This window comes from Plectropomus leopardus, chromosome 11, assembly GCF_026936395.1.
Source record: "Plectropomus leopardus strain MGB_pleo_1.0 chromosome 11, ASM2693639v1, whole genome shotgun sequence".
In the NCBI taxonomy this organism is placed as follows: Eukaryota; Metazoa; Chordata; class Actinopteri; order Perciformes; family Serranidae; genus Plectropomus; species Plectropomus leopardus.
The window spans coordinates 9,142,728-9,166,375 of NC_142186.1; the positions used below are offsets into that span (position 1 = coordinate 9,142,728).

Here is a 23,648-nt window from a genome sequence, read left to right on the forward strand (position 1 = left end):
CAAAGTTAGAAAATTAGATGAGTTCTCCGATTATATCACATAACATCACATGTGATATTTCGTTTAAATCCTCAAGTAAACCATGTACTGTATGGCATCTGTGCTTCTTGTCATTAAATAGTGATGAGTGTACTTTTGTATGTGCTGACAATATTATGTCCCCATGATGTCTCTAGCATATGTTAATCGCACTGTTTCCCGGGACTGTTGCATGAGATATGTTTTCTGGCTGAGAGCTGTGACTTAATATCACAGAATAAACCTGCCACCATCATCATCAAAGAGAGCAGTAGGAAGAGCGTGAGGGAGGGGGTCTGCTTGTGTTTGTGGAAGGGGTGTCTCTAGGGAGCGAGCGTCGCCAAATGTCCCGCCAGAGCTCTTCCATCAGTTTCTAACTGTGACACTGTGTGATCATCTGGCTCTGGTAGATATTTATAACCCTCAGTCAGCTACAGCCCACTCCCCCTGCCCACCCGCCCCCTCAGCCCTCATCGCCCCTCGCCCCTGCCCCCTTCCCCTGCCCTGGCGTGTCGTCCCTCCTCCCCTGGCCACGGGAGAGCAGGGTGACGGATCCGAGCAGCAGGCGCAGCCTGTCACAATCCAACACAAGGGAGAAACAAGGCAGTTCAGAGCAAACAAACAGGAGCGTCTCCTGTCCTCCTCATTCCCCCTCAGTCCAGCTCTCTTTTTCTTCGCCCTCGTCCTCCTCTTCCTCCCCTGTACCGTGTCTTAGATGAAGATCATACCTGGTAGGTCCGCAGAGTGGGGATTGCCGTGGTGTGTCTGTCTGTGTCTAACTGCATTTGTCTGTCTGCCTGCTGAGTTTTTGGCAAACGGCGTGTGAAGTTATTGTGTTCATGGTCGGTTCACACACTCAAACAACGACATTTAAAGAAGAGTAACCTTCAGCTACCGCGGCACAGATTGTGTTCCATATTTAAACCTGTCTGCAATGTGATTGACTTGAATCATGAGTGAGGCTGGCTGCCTTCTGTATTTTCCTTTATTTGATGGGTCTGAGATAGAAGAGGGTGAGGGCAGAGGTCGAGGAGGGAAATGTAACCCCCCCACCCCTCGCCACACCCCTCACTTCTTTCGGTCTGTCCTGTCAATCTGATATCTGATGGATGTCAACAAGCAGGGGAGACAATAGAGAGTCTAATATATTTTAAAAAAAGAAAAGAAAAAACTTTGTGTGTGTGTGAGAGACAGCTGTGTGTGTCTGCCTGGGCTGTTAGAAATTGCCGTAAAAACCACCATCAGCTGCCATCGTATAAATCCCAACATAATTGAGTGTGTTTGTTATTGTGTCAAAAATAAAGAAAGGGCTTTTCAAGTTTTTATTACTTGTTTATTGCTATGTCAGCAATCCATTTATGTTTTTAAGTAGTATAAATATCTCTTAACAGTCATCATTTGCTGCTTAAAGATAGTCAACAGCATTACTTTAACGGGTGTCGCAATAAACACAGAGTCCTTTTAGAGTGAGTGCAACAAAAAAAGAAAAGCAAGTTGGAGTCACCTCAGAATAATTATTGCTTCAGCCGTATTCTCCAGAAATTGGTTATCAGCCAAGAATGCAGATAATAAGCTTGTCCCATGTGATAACAGGAACGTAGTTATGGATTGAGTCATAGAGGTGCATCATATAATAAACAAGTTCATACAGACAGGTGCCCACCTAACAGATTGAGATTTATATACAGCAAAACTTTGTCTAATAATATACATACAAGATTTTTTTTTCTTTTTCAATGCTTCCCTTTGAAGAAGAAACTACATGCTTTGTAATGTGACAAGTTGTTCTGATTGTATCGAATACATTAATCAGGAACATGCTTGGAAAGAGAGATGAAGAAACAGGGCAGAGGAGGAATTTGAGAAATAGCTTCAGGGAGGGGAAAACAGCAGGAATTCCTGCTTGGGTCGTCCTTTTTTAAAAAATGTCCCTGCCACACCCACACTGCCCCACTCCCCTCAACCCCCTTCCAGTGAAGACCCACCTGTTACCACAGCCCAGGCTTGTCCCCTCATCCCCTCTACCTTATCTCTATCTCTATCTGTTACAACAAATGCCTCCAAACCCTCCAGGACCCACTCTCCCCGCCCTGGTGGTTTTGGGGCACCTAGTAACTCTAATTGTTTTTTGGCGCTTAAGAAAACACAAGAGGCAAGGTAAGAGATCTGCATTTTGCAGGATATTGAAACAGAGTGGCTTATAAAGGTTAAAAAAGCAATAAGAGCAACATCAAAGTCTCCAAGTAGCTGGATGCCAGAGGAGTGTTTATCCTCTGTGTTTATCTCTTCCTCTCTGTCTACCTGGAATTTAACCCACTAAATGCTGATTTTGGTGACAATACCAAGTTAGCAGTTTTAGGTATAGAGGGTATTTTTGAATATCTATCATCTCTACAGATTAAATTACTAACTCTATGAGGTCAGACACGGTTTCATGTGTGGTATGTTTACCCAGTGTATTAGTCACGCTCATGTGTAACCTTGAAACCTGTCAGCCGTTGTCCACTGTGACCGATCAAAGGTGCCACCGGGCCATTTCGTGCCACTTTCACAATGTGTCTGTTTTCACTTGCAGCTGCAAAGAGATTAGCCCTCATTATGCCCAGACAGCATGGGAGGCCTTTTATTTGGCTCACGTTGCAGTTGCCCCAAGACTGACAGTCTGACACAAGCCAGTCCAGGCTCCACTGAGTCCAACTTAGCTCACTCTCTTTTGTGGTACTGCAGAATGGCAGATGCCTGCTGTTGTAACAATGCCTTACTAGGTCCCTCCCAAACCTGTCTAGTCAAGTTTGGTAAGGGATCAAAGATCTGTGTGTGTGTGTGTGTGTGTGTGTGTGTGTGTGTGTGTGTGTGTGTGTGTGTGTGTGTGTGTGTGTGTGTGTGTGTGTGTCTCTGTGTGTTCTTGCTGGAGGGAGTTCTTGTCAATTCAGTAAGGTGAATCGCTCCCTTTTAGCAATGGTTTAGTCAATCTGCCAGGTTTGCAGGCACTGCCAATCCCTAAACTGGTTGCCAGCCTTTGAACCAACAGACATGAATTCATGTGTCTGTTCAATGGACACTTTGATGACTTTATCTTGGATCGACCCTGCAGAAACATATGCCAAGAATTCCTAGCAGACTGCAGATAAACTGTTTGATCCCATGACTTCACATTAGTCTTTGATTGCAACAGAGTTTGGTGTATCACTCACAAGATACTCAGTGACTCATCTTGAGTTTTTAGCTATGCAAATGCCATGGCTTAAGTATATTCAGTCCACTGCCTTAGTTTTGACTGAGGCCCTGTTTACACCTGGTAATAATGTGCATCTTGAGTGATCAAATCACAAGTGTACAACTCTAAATACAGGACCCAGTGAGTCCTCAATGCGTCTTCAGGTCTGATTGTTCAGGCCAAATTCTGCTGGTTAGGACTGCATATCTGAGTGACATTAATGTGTTCTTGGGCACTTTGAAAAACTGCCTACTCAGCTTACAAACTTGATTACTCCCCATGGGACAAGTAAACTTTCTGGTGCTGCCATTCCACAGGTTAGACGCAGAGTCTAATTGGCAAATGTTAGTATGCCAACACATTGAGCTAACCCACTGACTGTTTTCAATATTATGGCTGCTAAAAATCTGAGTATTAGCATTGTCATTATAAGCATTTATGCACAAACACATACCAAAAAAGCAGGGTAGTCACCTAGATAGTGTCGTTATAATTTTTTAAAATCTAAGATAGCTGTGATGGAGAGAGGGCGATGTCGTGAGTGACTACACATGAGAAAACAGGACGTAGATGTAGTTTACGTGTAACTCAGCTTCCATCTTATAATGGGATGTGAGGGTAAGAAAACCAAAACTATTTTCAATTGACATTTGGTCTATGAGTCAATGGTAAAGGTAACACAATCAGTGCTGACTGAAAATATGAACAATATTATAATATCACGTGACTATAGATGCATTTTGACCCTTACTGAAATCATTAGTATACATTGTATATACATTTTGTATACATTTAGTATACAAGTATACATTTTGCCATTTGATATTTTGCCCATTTTTCCCAAACTGTCAAAACTGAATTGCAATGATATACTAAACGCACATCACTCTTATCTGTGATTACTTATATAGGCTTCACATAAGCTTCTGCACTGTTGTTAAACTGACCCTGACCTGACATTATCATGTCCTATTCGCTAATGTTTTATTGTCTGAGATACTGAGGAGTTAAATGCAGCTGCTGTCCCTGCTGATCTGTGTGCTCTTCAGTCCAGGCCTGTCATGGGGCTTTCTGGTCTTAGCTGTCCTCTTTTTCACTGGCATCCATCCTGCATGTTGACAACACTGTCCTCTAGTTTGCTCCACAGCTTGAGCTATCACTTATTGCAGCAATGAGAGCAGATATACTGCACCACGGGGATTTCTTCTGCCTCAGTGGTGCTTCAGCCACTGGTCAGATGCACCATGCTGTTCCGTGCGTGCAGAGGTGGGAACACGGATCTTAACATACTCATCCGACCATGTTGGAATGAGGTCAGTGAAAAGGTCTTGAGGAAGGGGGTGTGGCTGCGTCAGACCGTAAATACTTCGTGTCAAACACAAGGTTCATCACTTGGCATTCTCTTGCTGAACTTTGACATTACATTTTTGTTTGTTTACCCATCCCCAGACTGTCCCAGGGGGATATACCAGAGCAGATTTTCTCACTTAAACTCACATACGTCAAATCAGGTAATACAGTGACATCTATCTGACTTTACACCTTCAATGTTTTGGGGATTTTCCCAAGCCGTTACTGGGACGTTAAACTGATTTGCATTATATGTCAATGAAGAATATTCACAGCCGGAATTTGCAGGCATAACAGTTTGAACAGGTGGCTCCTTTATTTAAAGTAAGCTCACACTGCACCCCTTTTATACAGGAGCTGAGAGTTTAGAATTTAAGGAGTCATTTTTTACAATGCTGGTTAAGTGCAACATCCCGTTAGACATGCTAAGGCCACAAGTGCCATTTAATCACACACATTGCCAAACAAATGCCCCGTCAGAGATGAATGTAAGATACACACAGAGCTGTGTGGGCCGTAGTGATTGAGCTCTGGCTTTGGCATGCTTTGTGGAAAAGCCAGCATTCTTCCTGGAAGCAGCCACAACTCCTCTGAAGCCATCCAGCTACTTTACTGTACCAGTGTGTGTGCGTTTTTTCCAGGACTCATGAGTGTACATAAAACAGCCTCGATGGCTTGCACCGCTGTGACTGCTGCTGGTGAACCAGTGGGCATGAGTCATTACATAAACACTGAACCTCTGCGTCAGACGCTCATAAGAACCCAAAGGGGCTGAGGATACAGTTTGAATGTCCTTTGGGAGCAGTAAACAAACTCCAATGAGACAGAAAGACACATGGAGCACATCAGGATGTTCATTTAGAGCTGATTTTATTTATGAGTGGCAGTGGGACCGTGAAAACGCATCCGGTCCTGTATGTGCTGGGAGTTTATTTATACCCCTTGTGACCTCCAGTGGGGATTTCTCAGCACTCCACGGGCTGTGTAGTATACAGTGACATCAGCAGTTTACATAAAGATGCTGATGAATATAGTAAGTGTATAAGTGTCACTTTATGACTGTGGTCTTTGTGTGAATGTGCTACAGAAAACATCAGTTCTAAGTCAAATAAATAAAGTGTGATTGCAGTTACATGTTAAATGTTTCTTGAGTCTTTTTTTTTTTTTTTCAGACTCAATTTAGTTTTCCTTTTTCTAATGGACCAATGTCAGTTCTGTTCACTTTGTGCTTTTACAAAACCTTAATTCTGACTGCAGTACAGTTTAGGTAAAAACACTCTAATGCACATTTCTGAATTTAAAGCAAAGTTTGACATTTTGGGAAACTGGCTCATTCACTTTCTTCGAGAGTTATAGAAGAAGTGATTGAACATTCTCATAAGCCTATCTCTACTTTTATATGAAACTACAGCAAGGTAGCTTAGCATAGCATAAAGACTGGAAACAGGGTGAAACAGTTAGTCCAGTTGTCAAATGGAAACAAAATATTGGCCTGCCACAGTGGTTTTTTCAGCATCATCATCATGAGTTTGCAACCAGCAGTGACTGAGCAGAGGGAGTCACTGCGCTTACTCATGTCCACCTGCACATGTCCCTCACTAAAACCACAAATTTTCAAGTTTAGACTTAAGTTTTTGTATGAAATAAACTATCTAGATATAACATGATAAATAATGAGCTTTAGAGATGCTGGAAGGCAGACTGTAAGATCTTTAGACAGAGCCTGGCTTGTTGTTTTTCCCTCTGTCTTTATGCTAAGCTAAGCTAAGTGGGTTCTGGCTGTGGCTTAATATTAAACCGACGGTATAGGGGAGTGGCATCAAGATCTAGCTCTTAGCAAGAAAGCCAATAAGTGCAATTCCTTAAACTATTCCTTTAATACTTCCTTCTGTTTTAAAGGTGTACTATGCAGGAATTGGCAGTTACTGTTTTTAAAAACTACATTTAAACATGGCCCCTTCTGCCTACATTGCTCTATGTACACTTCAAGCTCACGTTGTAGGAGCTTTCCATTTGTTATAACAGAAAAGCCTATACAAGATCAATAAACCAACCCTGGAATTACTCTCATTTTAAAACTAGCTTTGTCCACTTGCTGATTCTCCTTGCTTTATTTGCTTTTTTTTTAGTGCTATGGCCATGACTTTTGTAGCTTCCCCTTGGTTGGTTGTATAAAGCTACTATGGACAATATAAAATGTATCTGTCATGTATGACTTTACTTGACTTTTATGGGTTTTTTTAAAATTTTTTATCAAGGATAAAGTCAGCCGGTTGTTCTCTTTTGTTTGCAATGCAGGCTATTGAGGTCATATTCAAATTCTGATTTTGAATATCCAAACTAGCTCTGCCCTCTGTCTGTCTGAGGTTGCAATAATATGATGCCAATCCAATTCAGTTAGATCTCAGACATTATTAACACTGTGTTGCAAAGTCTTAAAATTGCCATTCTTGAATTGAATTATATATCATATTGCATTAAGAGGTTGGTATCAACAATGGATATATGTTGAGTTTGGGTCAAAAAGGGTGATGTTTGCCGTGAAAGACTAAGGCCATCAGAAAATGCTGCTCTGTGAGTGATTGTAGTTAATGCACCTTGAGAAGAGATCAGAGAGCATCCTGTATGGTCCTGGGGTCAAAGGTCAGTATCCTGTAAGAAGAGATCACAGCATATTTAGGTCACTTTCCCTTTTAAATGTGACCCAGGAACAGCTCAGCTGTGCCCTGTTGTAAATTGTCAAATGTTGAAGTTGACTGGCGACAGTAGGTGCGTGGGTCAGCTGGAGACTGCTCCTTTGACCAGACATAAAGTCATTACATGGTGATGTTAACACAACCAAAGTTTGTTGTTTGTGGTTTTATTATATTCAAACATATAATTTCTTAGTATGCTTTGCTTGTAGAGTTTTAGGTTGGTTTGAGAAAGCCCAAAGGAACTTAAACAACTGATAATTATAATATCATAGCATACTTGTCTCTCTTGCTTCAGGGCTGCAATAAAACTGCCAAGAAACACGATCACAGTCACATAAATCAACACACCCGGATGTTCTTAAACACCTCCCCTTTATGCTGCTTGTACACTGTACATGCATTAACAGTGGACTAAGAAATAGATTAAATTAACCTTTTTTTTTTGTGGTACCTAAAAAATAGTGAATAGTAAACAGGTATGCATCACTGAATTACTGGAACATTGTTGTTTAGTCTAAAGCTTGGCTGAAAGCAAATTAATTTCTGAAAATAATTAATAATTTATGAGTAACACACTATGTTTGGATGGTCTAGTGTTTGGCATGATATAATTACTGTAAATGTACCGAAGGACAAAGAACAAAGTGAAAACAATGTTGAATTACCTGTCTGTTATCTACTGTTTTGGCCATTAAAATGGGGCGGGGACAAACTGTCCGGCTTTCATCTGTTCGAAAGTGGTTCCTGTTTCTTTTTTAAGTCCCCTCACACCAGCTGGCACGGTGTGTCTGGGACACAGACTGTGGGGATCATGCGTTGGGCTTTGAATGGCTGCATTATGGGACCATGAGCGAGGGAATTATCTGCATGAGATGGGCTCATATGGAGAAAGAATCAGATATTTGTACAGTAAGATGTGCTGTGCAGGTGAGTGGAGAGACCTATGGACTTAGTAGGGAGGAGTTAGTTTGTTGATCTGTGGTGTTCTCAGCATGGTGAAACCACATGGTTGTAACTACCAGAGGAGCCACTTTATTTCTGTCCTGATGGGGGCGCACTACCACTACAATACACAGCACAGGGCAAAAATGCAGAGGCTGGTGGCTTCTCTTTGCACAATTCAGTTTTCTGAGTTTGCACAGCTGTATGAAAATCTTTCAAAGCAAAAAGAGATGAGTGAGTCTTTTCTAAAAAAGTTGTGACTAAAATGAAAAGCCAAAGAACTTCTCTCCTTTGAACAATTTGCTTCAGAAAGATATGAGTCTGCCTCGGGCTGCTGCTGCCATATAAATCCCAAAATAAAATAAAAAATGACTGAAGATCTCATGCGATGCATACATCAATCCACAAGCACTTTGGCACGCCTGTGTTCTGACGGTAGGAGGAAACATACCTTTGTCTTTCTACACTTTGAGGTGTGTTTACACACGTTCGAAGAAAATAAAACAGTAGGTGCAATGTCAAAGAATTTCAGTTCTTTAGATTGGTAAGAGGTTACAGTAAAGGTCTGTTCAATGTATACATGACTATATTGTTTGAGGTGAATCCTCGCAGTATTGTCTCATTGTAAATGAGTAACTTTAATATGTGTGAAGTGGTCGTTATGGTCTGCTCTGGGCAGCATTATCTTTATGAACTAGTTGAATAGCTGCAGGTCCTCCCTGATAGTGTCAGGTGTTATCTAAGAAATGTATATAGGCTGGGAATATGTATCTCTACACAACAATGCTTTCACTTCCTGCATGACCAACAGTCTTATCCAGTATGATTGATCATGGTAACCTTACCTGATAATTTTTATATTTCATGATTATATAATGTTACTATAGAGACATCATTGTGTCAGTAATTATTTTGTTTATTTTTTCAAGCAAATTGTTGTTTTACTGCTGTGTAAAATGATGTCCTAAGTAGCAGTAGTATTTATATCACTGAATATTTGATAGTTTTTCATTTATGTTTTTTTCTGCATTAAAGGTTTTCCATCAATCAGGGTGCTGTTTAAGTAATCGTGATATTTAGTATTTAATGTTATTCCCCACGTTTGTATATATATATATATTTTTGGGCATATTTGTATTTTCAGATATTGTAGTATTCCTATCAAAACCCTGTAGATATTGTATTTTAGTGTCAGATTACCATAGGATAGTTATTTCCCCTTTTTTTCTATTTTCTTTTTTTTAAGTTCTCAAATTTTTATCTGAAGCTCTTCTCGTAATTCATGGCGTCATAGTTGCTGAATCTACAGGGAGGAAGTTTAGGTGTGGTTATGCTCTGGCTCCATCTAGTGATGAATCCAGTGTATTGCGTTTTGGCAGTGAGGAGCTTTTTGGGTGGAGGACGGTGTTTTCCTTTCCACGTCAAATCGTTCAGTTACTGGAGACTCCTCTGTCTCAGCATCTAAAAATACAGCTGTGACTAAGAGTCATTCAGAGTCACCACAGCACATGCTTCTGTATGTTTATAGCTGTTGTCATGGAAACATCGCTCAAGTTCCCTTTTTTCCACATTTGCAGGGGTAAGATAACATATGGAAAAACCACTTGTCATAAAAATGGATTAACAGAACACGAGGGGAAAGGGGAACCTAGAGTATTGACTGTCGCTTTAGCAATAAGGGCTGATACTACATATAGGTTTTTAAAACAATTTGGGAAAATTTCGTTGTCACTGTGCAGTTTTTCAGTTATGAAGATTGGAAGCAACACATAACTCACTCTTGTGAATGACACTGAGTAGCCTTTTGTGTAGTTTTAATCAAACTTTCTATAGAATAAAATAAAAATAAAAGTTTACATTTTATTTTAAGGAATAATGTCTACTCAGAAAAAGAATTCCACTTTGCTGCACTTTATCATTGATTCATTGACATACTCTTTTCGATTTAGAGCTGAAACTAGCTGAGTAACTGATCAGTCCATATACAAAAATGTAATTTCGCAACTTCTTAAATCAGGATTTTTTTAAGGAAAAATGCCAAACACTACCTTACAGCTTCTGCCAAGATGTGCTTTGATTTATATGAAAATCATGTGAATAACTTCAGGTTTTGGGTTTCCAGTTTGAGGAGAGGAGCGGTGATAGCCCATCTCTGAACGACAGTATGTGAACAACACAGCAGAAGTCACATGAAAATATCTCTATCTCTCTATGGAGTGAAGTTAACAAGGCAAGGAAAAGTTAATTATCATGATCATAACCCAGAATGTGTACCTAAATTCAAAGCTATTTCCATTTTGAGTACAACATTTAAAAACCTAGTGATCTAGTCACAAAACATTACTAATTGAGCTCTAAATATTTACATAGTTTCACTTAATTTAGGGATTTCACTAAAAGCTTCTATGAATAAAAAAATAGTGTCACAACTTTTGCTCTGATTCAAGGGGAAATCATTATTCTAGTTACTATTTTAAAATGTATGTACATAGGTTTGGGGAAATTAACCTTAAACTGAGTTATTTGATGTCTACACTACATTTCAAGTAGTGACAGAATCATAACATAAAGGGGAACACCACCTAAATCAAGAATTCCAGTGTGTTATTTCTTTGGTTTAAGAAAGTTCAGTCAATATTTGTGAACAAGAGCTACTCTCTCTCAAAGCCAAAAACCAGAGAAGTCTCAAACTCAAGTATAAAGCCTGTATCGGCTCCCATTTATAATGGCAGCCTGATGTTATGGACACACACAATGTTTTTTTGTTTGTTTGTTTGTTTGTTTTTTAATTATTATTATATAGTAGTGTTCTCAGTAGTGGAACAGAAAATGTACTGAGAACATTCTGTGTTTTCAGTGTCATCTATAATGTCTTTCTCAATTCATTGTCTATTGTGCAGCTCCAAACATTATATTTGCTGACATCACAAGTTTAACCTTTAGCACTCACACACTAATATTTTTGGACTATGTTAGACCATAGGAATAACATATTTGAATTTTGAAAATGGGTGTAGTTCCCTGTTAACACAATATGTTTTTCTCACCTGCAGAGGGAGACATGCGCGGCCTTAAACGTTCTCCTCTGTTTCATTCACACTGCAGCTACCTCAGCTATTTCCCCATCGCACTGTTGAATTTAAATTTGCCAAATTAAACATTATCAACAATCCCAGATGTTTAGCTTTCCACAGAGGCTTCTATAGCTCAGCACTGAGCTATTTTAAAACTCAGCTGCCAAGGCTAATCCACATTGCCTGTTGAGTCTGAGTTAAACTGGGTTTGCAGCTTCATCACTGGATCTAATTCTGACAACATTATCTAAAGTCTGCTGACAGGTTTAAGATCCTGGTGGATTACAACTGGACCGTCCATCATGGCACAGTTATGACACAACTCCCGTGAATAGATTGAAGTAGTCTTTTCATTTTTCCTTCACAGAGCATGATTAGAAATACAGCGCATCTTACCTGATTTATTAATGGCTCATTTGACACATTTATATGTAATTACTTGGCCTCAGTGCTCCCATTAGCTTTGCTTGACTATGTTCAAGGAATATTGTTTTTGAATTTTGTGTTTTAGTTCTAAGATAAATTATGTAATTATGTTATTAATGCATTAATGTCACCATAAAAGAAGGCTTAAAAAAATGAATGCGCCACTTGCCAGAGTGTTTCCGTCATGTTCTAAGCATCACAGCTGCTGTTGCTACCTGTGATCCTTATTTTCACACGGACAGTCGTGCTGTCAGAGATCTTTCTCTGCGTGGCGTGGGGTTGTGTTGTTTTTGCTCAGATGCCTTTGTATGCTAAGCCCAGCAGAAATCTGATCCAGTGTGTGCTATGATTCAGGCGGCAGCCATCTTGCCCTTCCTCCTCCCCCTCCTCCTCCTCCCCCTCCTCCTCTTTACTGAGGAACTGAGGTGATATTCCAGGGTGTGTTTTGGCTGCTCCTACTTTTATCAACATTCCTTTCCCTGTGGGGTGTGGTGTTCTAGATATGGCTATAAATGCTCACACTTTCACCTGAATTGTGAAACGAGGGGTTAAAGGGAGGGATGACTTAAACGGGAGATAGAGTAGAGAAGGTGAGCAAATCCTCTCTACAGCTTTTCTCATCCTCTACAATGAGAGGTGTTGTCCGTCCTGCTTCAGTCTAAACCCTTGAATTTGCTCTGTGGTTCAGCACTTTCAAAAACCATAATGACATATTCTTAGAATTCTTTTGTCCTCTAATGTGTTTGCTTTTTTTGGTGACTGGAGTCCCCAGTGCTTTAAATACAGGTTGTTTTAAATTGCTGCAAGCTGAACTGTGTTTGTCAGTATTAGAGGGTTATGTGGAACATAGTGTGCTTTATGCAGCTGTAGTTTGATTTAGATAGATTAATGCTTTTATTGATTTTAGCTTTTATTACTGCTAATATAAAAGTATTCAAAGGGATTTTTTCTCTTGTACCTTCACTGCAGTAATAGCAGTAATCGATCGTCACAGATACATTTGAGATTACTTTTATACATTTGTATGATCTTTAAAAACATTGATTTCTTTTTTGGCACAAACAACAAAAATGGCAGCAGAAAATGTTTATGGGTAATGTGGCTTTCTGAGCCACAAGCTCTGGTGTGGGATGGAACCAAACCATATAATTATACCAAACCATTTTCACAATGACACAGTGGGTTATCTTGTTTGGTAACAAGTTTAAGAGGCTTCAGCCACACTTGCAGCTCTGTGAGACTGTATTATTGCACAGTGTTGCTTTCAGCTTAATGCTAGCAAGCTTTTTTGTTTAATCTGTCTTAAAGAGAAGTCCTAGGAAGAGTCTACATCAGATTCATGACGTGTTCTTAAACCACAGAAATATACACACCTGTGTTCTCATAATGATGAATCCCATTGTTCTTGTAAGTTAAAGCATATGACAGTTGATCCTTATTAGCACAGGTAAATATAACATATATACAATGTAAGAGATACAAAATAACCCAAAAAGCGGCAAAGGATGCCAAAAATGTGCATTAATCAATCACCTGACCACTGAAAACAGAAATTTATGCATTGTAGTTGCACAAATGAGGACCGAGACAAGCGCTGTAGTGCTCTCCAATCAGTGTGTGTGTGATTTTTAGCTAGAGACAAACAGGGGGAGAGAAGGTGAAGGTGGACTATTTCATGCAGTGTTTCTGTAAGTTGTTACTAACTCGGAATGCTGCTTTGTCACTTTTTGTCCCATCCATTCGAACTGCCAGTGATATTTTCTAGCGTGATTAATTACTAATTAGATAGCATGTTTTCCATTAACATAACTGATGTTATATGAAGTGTAAGCGTAGTGTTTATTTTAAAGACCATAATGCTTCTGTTAAAAAAATCAAATACTTTCTTGAAAAAATACTATTAGTTATAAAAAATGTTGTAAGATAAATCCTATAATATCAAGCAACTGTAGAACTGGAGAAAACAGACCTAAGAACAAATCCCAAATAAGAAAACATTGGTGAATTCAAAATATTTTTCATCTGTGTAAGCGAGTTAAAAGAAGTAATTTCTTCTTTAAAACGGTTGGTGATTAAGGCCCAAAATGCTTATGTTTACCATATCTGTCCAGCGCATCATAGTTTAGCATTTTGAAATTTACTAGTTACCATTAAACACAGAGTAGATCTGAGGTTTGAAGGGACTTTATTTAGTTTTGTACGTATTAAACTAAACTATAAGACAAATAGGCATACTTTTACCCGATTATGGTGCCAGCTGAAAAATTCTGAAGATCAACAAAGTGGTGGGCCGACTTTGCAGCAACTAACTGACATTGCCATCTCTTGTAGCTAGCATTGCTGAGAGAAAAATCCACCCCAAAATTAATTTATATACAAAAGTACATCTAAACAAATAAAGCTATCTGTAGAGAGGAAAATGTGGAATCAACCAAACCTTCCTCCTATATGCAGCAAGCATTCAGCATGTAAATACATAGCATGCTGCATCAGCTGCAGCCCATTGTTTCAGAGTCAACATGTCTGCTGTGTAATGCAGCATTAGTGTGGTAAGAATACTTCCCTGTCACTTCAGCCTAAAAAATGACTGAACCTCAAACTTTTCATTCAGAAAGAAAATCCTTTCTCCACTTATTTTCGCCGAGCTCTCCGCTCGTAAGCCCAAAGTGTTCCATCTGGTTTTGATGAGGCCAGATGAGGGAGCAGAGTAATAAGCATGTTGAGACCTTAATGATATGTCTCTCTTTTTTTTTGTTTGATGGAAAGATCTCATGACTAAGATGTTCCACACTTTCTCCATTCTCGCCCATTCCCACTTGGGTCCCCTGCTAGTGTTTCCCATGAGGTTTAGAAATCCAGCTCTAGTAGGTGTTAGTACATGTTTCACTGCCAGAACGTCACTGAGTTCTCAGTTACAGTCTACTTTTGCTCCTGCATCTCAGATAACCTGCAAAACAATTAGAGTCCCGTTTCATTCAATTAAATTCTATTATAGTCATTTTTGTTCTATTCTACACTCAATATTTCATTCATGAAACCATTTTTTAGAACATCTCTGTAGACCTTTTGCTATTTTTATTCATTAAAGCCTTACTTGTGTAAACTAATTAAATGAAATCATTGCACTTATAGTTTCAGGCTGTATTGATAAATCAGAGCCTTTCAGTTCTTTCTAGTAACTTCAGTACTTGAGATGATTCCTTCCCTTTTTCTGAGTTAATTGCCTACCCACATACCACTCCCTAATTCCTTAGCTTGCCTAGACATTGTATGGAGCTACAAAGGTGTGCCTCCCAAATTTGCTAACGTGGCGCAAAATGAGTCAACACTCTCACACACCCACACGGACACACTTACACTGACACATTAAGTACCTTCATGTTCATACAGGTCCATGTTTAATACCATTCTGGAAGAAAAAGTGGTCTCAGATGCCTGATAAAATGATGTCAGTCAAGGTGAGGGAATGAGATATACACACCACCCTAGGGATAGAGGGGCAGGATTGAGCAGAAGTAGGACACACCCTGCCCTCCAGATAAGCTGCCAGCACATACATAGGGGACCACTGTGGAGGAACTTTGTGTAAATAAGACCCAAAACTGTCTTGATAACTGGGACCTGGAAAGAAACTTTGAAGAAAGAAAACCTTTTAAAATAAGGCCTAAACAGTCTTCATTTTACAAAAGTAAGAGTTGCAAAAGTTAGTCATGAGCAATAAAATGCACAAATGCTACAGCCTCTATTCCGCTGATAGGCCCAGTAGTTAATGGTTTCTAATTTGAGCTAACATCAGCAAACTTAATGCATATATGTTTCTGTGTTTGATTTGACATCACTGAGTCACTCTGCTGACTGTATGACTGTTTTTGCATTGCATGTGAGCATTTATCATTACCCAGTTATTGGAACTTGTTGACACAGGTGCTGCTGTTTAGTGAAGGCACAAAGGGTTACTTAAACAGAAATTTGGCTGATGAAAGTGCCAAAAATTCCTACTGTCATTTGGATTTAACAACTGATTGATCCAAAGTTTTTTGTGTTTTTTCTTTTCTTCCTGCAGATTAATCTCTCATTAAAAATAAATTTATATCCAAGGTGTAAACCTAGAAATATGCTTAGAATTTTCTATTGGGGAAGCCCAGTGTAATAATCTTGAACAGTGTTCAAGTAATGCCCGTTTTATTGCATTGGCTGTTCTGTCTCTACCTCCCTGTAAAAAGTCCTCTGGATAACAGGAAGTGATACATTTGTTGTTCTCTTATTTGTTAGGATTAGCAACCGCAGAGCAGGAAATGTGAAATTAGGCTGGGAAACAATGGTGACTGCTACTGAACAGCCAAAACAAGAAGCTCTGACTACAGTAACTAAAGTTAAAGATCTGACAGCACTGGACTCAGTGTTTCCCAAAGAATGTGTTAGTGTTACAGCAAAGTTGTTTTTTTTTTCTTTTATATTCACGTGTGTCCCGTTGTTTCATTCTGCATTTGCTCTATAAATTTGGAGTATATTGCGGGTTCATGAACGCATCAGAACATCAGTTTTCTTTTTCCTTAGCAGCAGATTGTGATTCACAGGGGAGATAAATTGATCTGTAGATCTGATTAGATCAATGGATGAAAGGAGCAGCTGCTGTGGATGAATGTAAACTTTTAGATCCAGCAGAATGAACGGTTAAGTTTCACTTTCAGTGCTCCTGATGTTCGCTGCTCCATCTGTGCCCAGAGTTCACCCTGCGCTTCAAGAGTGTGAAAAAATCTATTGATGTTGTTAATGTTTTAATTGTGGCAGGCCACCAGAAATGAATGAATGCGTGGGACACCCTGCATATGATTCAACCGAAAAGTAAAAAATGCACTGCAACAGTGACCTAAAATTAGATGTAGGCAGAAATCAAAAATGTCTAGTTATGATGCTGTGATGCATGTGTTGATTCCTTAGAACTGTCAGTCTTTAAGCAGATACACAGGCATGCCCAAACACCAAATTAGAAGCTGCTATATTTCTTAGTGACTCAGTGATGTTCAGGGTGTGGCTATTCATCACTGTCTGGAATCCAAGCAAGCCCTTCCAAAACTCATCTCATCCCCCACCTCTTCTCTTTTTTTTGTCAGAGTGAGTAACCCCTAATGTGAAAATGTTAAGGGATGCTGTGAATAAGTAATGATTAACCAAGGATGTGTTTGTATGTGTGAATTCATGTTTGTCTAAGAAAACCTTTTACCTTTTAAGGCTCTTGTTGGATATCTGTGTTACTTGTGAGTGTACTTCGTATATTATCGATTAAAGTTCCTTTAGTGCAACATAAAGTATAAAAGTAATCAGCACAGACTTTTAGTATTTTTTACAGTCCCTAGTGACTCAGCCTGTGTGTGCCTTATCTTGCGCAAACGATTAAGCGATAGTACATGCAGGTAACCACACCTCGTTCTTCCCCAAAGCATGACAAGAGGAAGGGGTGTGTTCAGGGCCCTGCCCACCATGTCCTCCACACACTAGCGCCACTAAATACACACTCACTCATCACACACAAGAGGACAGGCCCAGACTTCATAGCCCACAGGCACCATTTGCTATGAAAGGAATAGAGTGAGCGGGAGAAAAAGAAAAAGGGAGAGAAGGAAAAAAAAAAACTTAAGGAGGAAAAAGAAGGGCAGAGTCAAAAACCAGTGAGGGAGTGAGGAGGCTAAGAGGCGAGAAGGGGAGAGAAATCATAGGTTTGTGAAGTGCTGAGTGGATTGTGGCCACAGGACTGCTGGGACCAACCAAGAGCCAGAGGGACAGATAGAGGCAAGAAAAGCAGAAGTTGCAATCAAGGGGGAAACCCGCCAAGGATATTTTATCATTAGGATTATTATTTTGGGTGCTGACAAACCGTGACAATGAACTCTAAGTCACAGAGGTACAGGAATTTCTCCTCTGACGGCATGGGCAGAGAGAGGGTGCCCTCAGACGATGGCTATTACCAGGGGATGCTGAAGGCTATGGATGGGAGAAAAGGTACCAGTATGGTGTCATTAATGGAAAAAAAATGTAATTGGAAGCCTTGATCTTGATCTACTTGTTCCCATATGTGTGAGATGCCGCTGGGCACGAATTAAGTGTTTTTCCAGGAAGAGGTGAGAAGAGTTTATAATGTAATTTCAGCATCAGATGATGTTCAGGCTATTGACCTTTCTGTCTGTAAGTGCTTAAAAAAGTGTATATGGTGAGGCTTCTCTAGTTAGCGTGTTGTATTATGCATGATTTTGCACATCAGTAAGCTCATGTGTCAGATTCCAAAGGTGGTGGCGTCTTTGGTGTTGTCACGGGAAAGTTTGAATGCTGTCAAAAAGGTGCAGCTATCTCAGATTACATTTCAAATGGCAGACTTGCAGTTATTCTGATTGTACTGAATTGTCCAGTGTATCTCCACTCTGTGACCTAACGGAGGATACTCCCCTTTCCTAATGCATCAGCACCTCCCTTCCGTCGTATTGGTCAGCAAAGCCCATTCACAATATTGTTGTGTAGCATGCCTGTGTTTTGGGGTGAATGAGTCACTGTAACTACAGTCTGGTTGCCTTCAGTTGTGCTGTAGCAAGGATGAATGGTTTATTCTTCCTTTTTTAAAATCAGTTTGTTCCTCTTTTTTCTCCTAAAACTCTTCAATTCTATTGCTTTTAAACAGGTTAAAATATGTATATCAAACAAACCGATTATTCAAGAAATGCCCTGTTTTACCATGCAGTGCTATACTGAAGTTGACTCAATCAAAAGACTTTGAATCTGCCATTGTGATTGTGTGTTTGCTTGTTAGTAGTGCACAAAGTGTTCAAGTCCTTTTCTTAAATGAAAGTAGCAATTAATCAATGAAGAAATCTGCTACTACAAGTTATTACAAGTTTTGCATTAAAATATCCACATAGGTTTAGTTAAAAAGTCCTAAAGACTATCCCCATAAATGTGCCTAAAGTATCGAAAGTAAAAGTCATCATGCAGGAAAAAAATAGTTTTAGTTTTAAAAAGAGTATTAAATTGTTATTAATAAGAATGTTATTAGTATTGTATTAATGTGTAAGTATTTGGTTAAGCTTGAGCTAAATCAAATTACTGTTGGGTCATTTCATTGATAGAATTGGCTCATATTTTATAAGTTAATCATATATTTTGTAAAATCTTAATGTGCAGAGAAACTAGTAAATATTGCTGTCAGATAAATGTAGTTGAGTAAAAAATTTAAATATGTGTCTCTGAAATGTAGTGAAGTATAAATTGGAAATGCTCAAGTCAAGTACAAGAACATTAAAATTGTACTTGAGTGCAGAGCTGTGTACATGTACTCGGTTACAGTACATTGTTTTGGGCTGTAAACTCCACGTCTCACTTAAAACCTGTTTGTGTCTGCTGACATTTGATACTTAAAGTTCACTCAGCCCCTATCCACCCACATACCCTTTACTCATAAAAGCAATGAGTCCACAAAGACTTGCAGTAGTTGAACCAGGATTAGGTAACCCAGTGTGAACAGAATGCAGAGACCCAACAGGTCAAGGTGCAGCTCTTTTGGGAACTTGCTTGAGTCATGTATGTGTGTGTCACTAATCATCACGTTTCCACTCTGGGGGGCATTTTTCCTCCTAGACAGGAAGTAGAACCATGGAGGTCACATAGTAAAGCTCAGTCCCCCATTGGTTTAATGATAAATGAGAGGGTTAAAGGTCTGTGGTGTGTGTATATAAGGTTTCCATGGAAACACAGTTCCATAACATTTTTTCCGAAGTGGTTGAGAAAGCAAATGTAGCCTCTGGGCACCCATTTTAATGTTGAATCACAGCCCCTTGCTTTTCATTGCTGGGTGTGTCATTATATGGTAGAGAGTTAGATCACTCCCTTAAAACTGATAAGAAAGAAGACTTTGTGTTTGTGTCCATAGTTCATTCTGGCGTGATGTGGATGCAATTATTTGCTGTGTGTGAGTCAGTAAAGGCTGGATCCTTAGTAAAAAGACATGACCTTGCTTGATCTACCTGATTGGTGCAGTTACCAAAGTGTGACTTGACCGGTGAAAACTGTTCAGCACACCACAATCTTTAAATCAGGTCAGCTTTAGACATAGCCGAAAACAGACTAATCCATCCACTTCATTGTTCATGATAAAAGTTGCAGTGCCACACCTTGTTGCTTTTGCATGGACTCCAAAAGGAACGTAGGTGTTTGCAGGTTTGTTGTCTTAGTAGGCGTGTTCCTTTCCAAGATCTTGTTATTTCTTGTCTGGAAATTGCACCCTCCAATGGCTTTGCCATGTCTTGTGGTAATCATGTAAAGTATCTTCACGCCCCACATTTTGGCCTTTACGATGGAAGCCTTTTAAGAATGTTTCTGTTCATGAGCACAGTTGGTCAGTGGTGTCATAGAGACAGACGTGACCTTTCAGAAGTTTCCAAGACAATAGTGGCGCATCTGCCGACAATGAATGTACTCTGATGTGGTCTGACTCAGATGCAGACATGCACAGTCAGGCATTTTTTTTTCACCCAGTGATGAATCCGTTTGTCCTACAGAAATCAAACGTCTGGTATCTTGGGGTTTTCATCTTACCTCCACTGTTTTTGTATCAAATACATGACGCTTCCAACTGCTATACATCCATTGTAGACAGTTATGTCTAAGTTTTCCTTTTCACATGTCTGATCTTTAACTTTTCTTTCTTTATTTTGCAGATGAACGAGATCGAGTACAGAAAAAGACCTTCACAAAATGGGTGAACAAGCACTTGATAAAGGTGAGGTCACTAACTCTTAATGCCCACATTCCTGCCCACACATGCCCACATTGTCATGTCCCATATTCACTTTCACACAAACGAAACACAGTTATGCTTGTGCAAAACAAATATCACTGCACCAAAAGTGTCCACAAATGTCCCTTTCTCTGAACCTCATGAACATATGGTCGACTGCTTTCTTACACAACAGCCACAGTGGATATGAAAGGCTTTAACTCCCTGTTTGTGGTCCAGGTCTAAATAATAGTGGTAAACAGCAGATGTTCTCTTGGTGAATCATTGCACTGATTTCCTTCAGCCACAGGATGTTGAGTGTTTGATAAATGTTGCAATCTTTTTACACAGGTTCTGCCTTTAGAGTGCAATCTATGTCTTAGAATCACAGGTGTAAAATGTTTAGACTTGGTTTATTTGTGTTGGCAAGAGTTTTGATGTAGTGTCAATATTTTATGCTCTGCATAATGATGGATGATCAAAACTGTAATCCTTGGGCGATAATGGCTATAGAAGGAAGATAATATCGTTTTGATTTGTGGGAGGTTTTATTAGATAAGATCAGTTTAAACATTTAAGGACCTCCCAGCCAACAACTGTATATGAGGACAATGTGGGTCGTACATTGGCTGAAAAATGGGACCTACTGTGTATGGGATTAGGAAGTGTTGTCCATGGGTTGCATAATGGCCCCATGCCAAGTGCCCATATGGATGGGTTTCCTAAAGTGGGCCCCAGATAAGATGCTCATTTTGGGCCCATACCCACTGGGTAGCCAGGTAGCCCAGCATAATCTATGTGGGGCCCGCTTGGGTAAACCCACTCATGTGGGCAGTTGGCATGAGGCCAGTATGGAACCCATGGATAATCCAATGTATGGCCCATTTTTCAGCCCCATATACGACCCACATTGGCCCCACCTACAAATTTTTGACAGAGCAACATTGGTTTTATGTATGCAACAGAATGTTATGACCGTAGAGTCAGATGTCTCATCAGATTCCCAGAATGCAATGTTACGATGTGGATTATTTTAAGGACAGGCCATCATGTAAAACAATGTCCATCCCTCACCTGTTCATTGGAAGTGATCCTGTGGAAATTACAGTATTACCCCCCCTATATAAACACGCATTAGCTAGTCAGTCATTGTGTCACACTTGGTCCTCAACATTGCTGGGGAGGTTTACCAGAAGTTTTGTCTGTCACCAGCATAGAAACTGTGTAAACCATCCATCAGCGCTCGTCCACTCTCACTTACCTCAATTTCTATTCTCAAACTACGACCTGAAAGCACTCCAATAGATCACACAGTCAGGGAGGTAAACAGGTCAGGGTGGGGGTAAGGTCAGACATGCCGTACTTCTCACTCTGAAGTTTCTCATTAGCAGTGAAAAATTAGCCCCCATAACACAATACCCCTCCCACTGAGCAGTAAAAATATCCCTGCTTGTGCCACTTTTCCTTCAGGAAACTCCCATTGGCAGCAATGCCTTTACAGCCTCATGACATTAAGTGCTCTCACATTGTTTGTATATTCACTCCACAGACACAGGGCCATTCATTCTTTTTTTAAATGGAACAAGAGGGAAAAAATAAGCACAAAGAGTGTTTTCCTTTCCATTCAGTGAACGTATTCTGCTACCACAGCATGAGAACATACTGTAAGTTCCCTTAAGTGTTCACTGTGAATTTTGGTGGGTGAGTCACAGACATCTGGACTCACTTAGCTCCTTCTGAAAAGGCAAATTCTGGTCTTGGCCCAGAGCCCATGGTGGTTGTGGCCAACGGTAGCACATGTGTTGCACAGACTCCTGGGTCTGTGTTCATGCCCGGCTTAAATTGACAGGCATGCATTGATGCGTGGAAGGTTGCATAAGTGTCCACATGCATGTGGCTGTTGTCATTACATTGTTTAAGAAAAAGCCATAAAACATAAGCGTAAGAGTGTTTTCCCTAGAAGTTTGCACATCAATATTCTTTTTAAAAATGTAAGCATGAACTGAGAAGAGAGTCAAATAACAAGAAAATGAACAGCATCTCCACCTACAGTCAGCTAGTGAAAATGTCAGAAGAAAAAGGCACGTTTGGTTGAGAAAGTGTTAACTCTGTGGCTGCTCTAAGGTTAAACTAATGGTAAACTGATTTAATGGCTTAATGGTTGGCTTGACAAGGGCAGACAATAGGTTGGGTGCAGCCATGAAAAGCTGTAAAGGGCCACTGAGTGGTTTCCCCTGCTCAGTAAATCTTTTTACACTGTGAAACGTCTCACCAGCTGCCAAACAAAAGTCAGTTTTCTAGCAGAATGTTACGAGCTACATTTGATTAGATTTAAAGCTTACATTGTGTGTAGTGTTAGGATCGCCTTGACAGTTTAGAGGAATCGCACAGGATGACAGAAACATTACGTTGAACCTGAAGCATGTTGAGTGTTTTGTTTAAGGGGGCTGTTTGAGGGCCTGTCAGCCATGTGTGGTAATGATTTTCTCCTTGAAATGTTCACAGAACAGATCATTTTGACACTGAGAGGACAATTTGTAGCATGACACCTACCTTTCAGCTGCAACAGCGTGGCAGATGACATGTAGCAGAGCCTCAAGTAATTGAGGAGTGGTGATAGATGGCTCTTGAGCACACGCTAAGGAGAAACACGACAAGACAATCACAAAACATTGCTACAAAAAAAATTGACAAAAATGTTTGTTTAAGATTTTTAAAGTTTTTTATAAAAACATGCAACATTAGAATACAGATATATTTAATAAAAGAAGTGTAGTAGGTAGTTACAGTACGCTCTAAGTTGATCAGACCACACAAAACACCATCTTGGGAATGTTTTAGATGAGTAGACAGTGAACCCTAGTGGTCGCAATATTGGTTACCTTCATCACTCTCATATCCACAATGTATGTCGACCTTCCCTTTTCCGATAGGGAGGAGCATATCTAAGGTTTGAATAACTGTGTTGAAATTCTTGCCAACATCAATGAGCCACTGTTGTAACTTGCAAGAAAAGTTGTACTCTCATTCCATTTGAGGGCTGAGGCCTCCTTCACCCACATGACCAAACACACTCAGAAGACAGATGCACGAACTGGATTTTGTCACAGTACAAAAGCAGTTTAATTATTCTGTGTTTCATCTTTCTGTCTCATCAACCATCA

At 39.8% G+C, this 23,648-nt stretch overlaps 1 protein-coding gene across 7 annotated transcripts in view; it reads left to right on the forward strand.

Moving 5' to 3' along the window:
- Positions 1-23,648, forward strand: part of LOC121946171 (plectin-like) — a 71,916-nt gene that overhangs the window by 9,833 nt on the left and 38,435 nt on the right. For 6 of the 7 annotated variants that reach the window (XM_088083982.1, XM_088083983.1, XM_088083984.1 and 3 more), the window contains exon 2: positions 20,426-20,487. In XM_088083982.1, the coding sequence (XP_087940108.1) occupies positions 20,426-20,487 (62 nt within the window). Of the gene's footprint in view, positions 1-16,961; positions 17,724-20,425; positions 20,488-23,648 lie in introns of those variants that run through there. The other variant, XM_088083987.1, reaches the window with a different exon arrangement.